This window comes from Poecilia latipinna, unplaced genomic scaffold (genome assembly GCF_001443285.1).
Source record: "Poecilia latipinna isolate Pla-1442-1.1 unplaced genomic scaffold, P_latipinna-1.0 Scaffold453, whole genome shotgun sequence".
Lineage (NCBI taxonomy): Eukaryota > Metazoa > Chordata > Actinopteri > Cyprinodontiformes > Poeciliidae > Poecilia > Poecilia latipinna.
The window spans coordinates 140,523-141,891 of NW_015113069.1; the positions used below are offsets into that span (position 1 = coordinate 140,523).

At 40.3% G+C, this 1,369-nt stretch overlaps 1 protein-coding gene across 1 annotated transcript in view; it reads left to right on the forward strand.

Annotated features, from left to right (window-relative positions):
• The window catches only part of rab2a (RAB2A, member RAS oncogene family), a 28,583-nt gene extending 27,528 nt beyond the window's left edge, over positions 1-1,055 (forward strand). Inside the window, exon 8 of the mRNA XM_015038804.1 lies at positions 515-1,055. Within this exon, the coding sequence (XP_014894290.1) occupies positions 515-610 (96 nt within the window). The 3' untranslated portion in view covers positions 611-1,055. The remainder of the gene's footprint in view (positions 1-514) is intronic.
• Positions 1,056-1,369: the final 314 nt, after the last annotated feature.

A 1,369-nucleotide genomic window follows, 5' to 3' on the forward strand; every position in this document is an offset into this window, starting at 1 on the left:
TTATTTTTAAAAAAAAAAAAAAAAACCCCCTTCTTTTTTTTTTTCCAAACCCTTTTTTTTTTTTTTTTTTTTTTTTTTTTTTTTTTTTTTCGAGATTTGACAAAAAATAATTTGCATAAAGAAATGTAATACATCTGTCGGTGTGAAATGATATGCAGGGATCCTTTCCTTCAGCTGGGAAAAGGGAATCTGGTCAAAGTTAATGGGAACATGAACATGGAGCTGAATACAGAACAGCGCTGGAAGAGAACATGTTGGAGGCTGCAGAAGACTTGAGCTCTGGTGGGAGGTTCAACCTTCAGTGGGAAACGGCTTAATAAGCTTACATCAAAGTTTTAAAGCGCATTTTTTTCATCAAATTACTTTTTTTTTTCCCCATCAAAGTTTGAGCTCATATCAGTTTCAGAAAATGTCCTCTACGTCACAAATATTCCTTACTTCCTTATTTTATCAAGGAACTGTTTGTACATGTTTTAATTTTTATTTTCCCCTGTGTTTCTCTCTCTCCACACAGGCTAATGGTATTAAGATTGGACCCCAGCATCCCACCACCAACTCCACACTGTCCAGTAGCCAGGGAGGCCAACATGCCGGAGGCGGCTGCTGCTGAAGTCCCACAACACACCGCGTCCTCCAGCCCTAGCCCTTCCTCCTCCTCCTCCTCCTCTTCCTCCTCCTCGCCCTCTCCAACCCTCCGTCGCGTTTCTACAGAACTGTCCAGGCCCACTAACAGTTTAACTTCTCTCTCTCTACCGCTTCATCCATCCATCCATTTGTGCATCCTGAGTGTCTTAAGCATCCTTGTATGAGGACAGAGTCAGCTTCACCTGCAGATTTACACATTCATTTCAGACATTTTCTACTTTTTTTGGTTGGATACAAACGATTTTAGGCATTCAAGTAAAAACACGAACCTATGGCAGCCATTTAATTCATAATTTTCCTCTCGATTCACGTGGATGTTGGTATATTGCAGGAACTGAAACTGATGAAGAGCTGCCATTGGCTGCTTTGAGCTGACTTTGTTAGAACTGAGCAGTCAGGAAAAAGAAAAGAAAAAAAAAACAGGCACCATGTTGTGTCTATACACACATCCTTACGCATTTTTAAAAGCAAGACATGATGGCAGGACATGTTTCTGCATGCTGAGTCAGATTTCATGCTATGCCTGTGAGTATAGGGACAACACAAATATTCCAGGATGTTGGTTTGTGATGTGTGGGAGGCGTTCGAGTCGCTCTGTATTATTTGTATAAAAAAAAGAGAAAAAGAAAGATGCAAATCATGTCATTTTTCTCCATGCTTTCCCCTCATTATCTTTGTCATATTACTTTGTAGTCCTGCAGTCTTTGTGTCCTCTTTGTCAGCT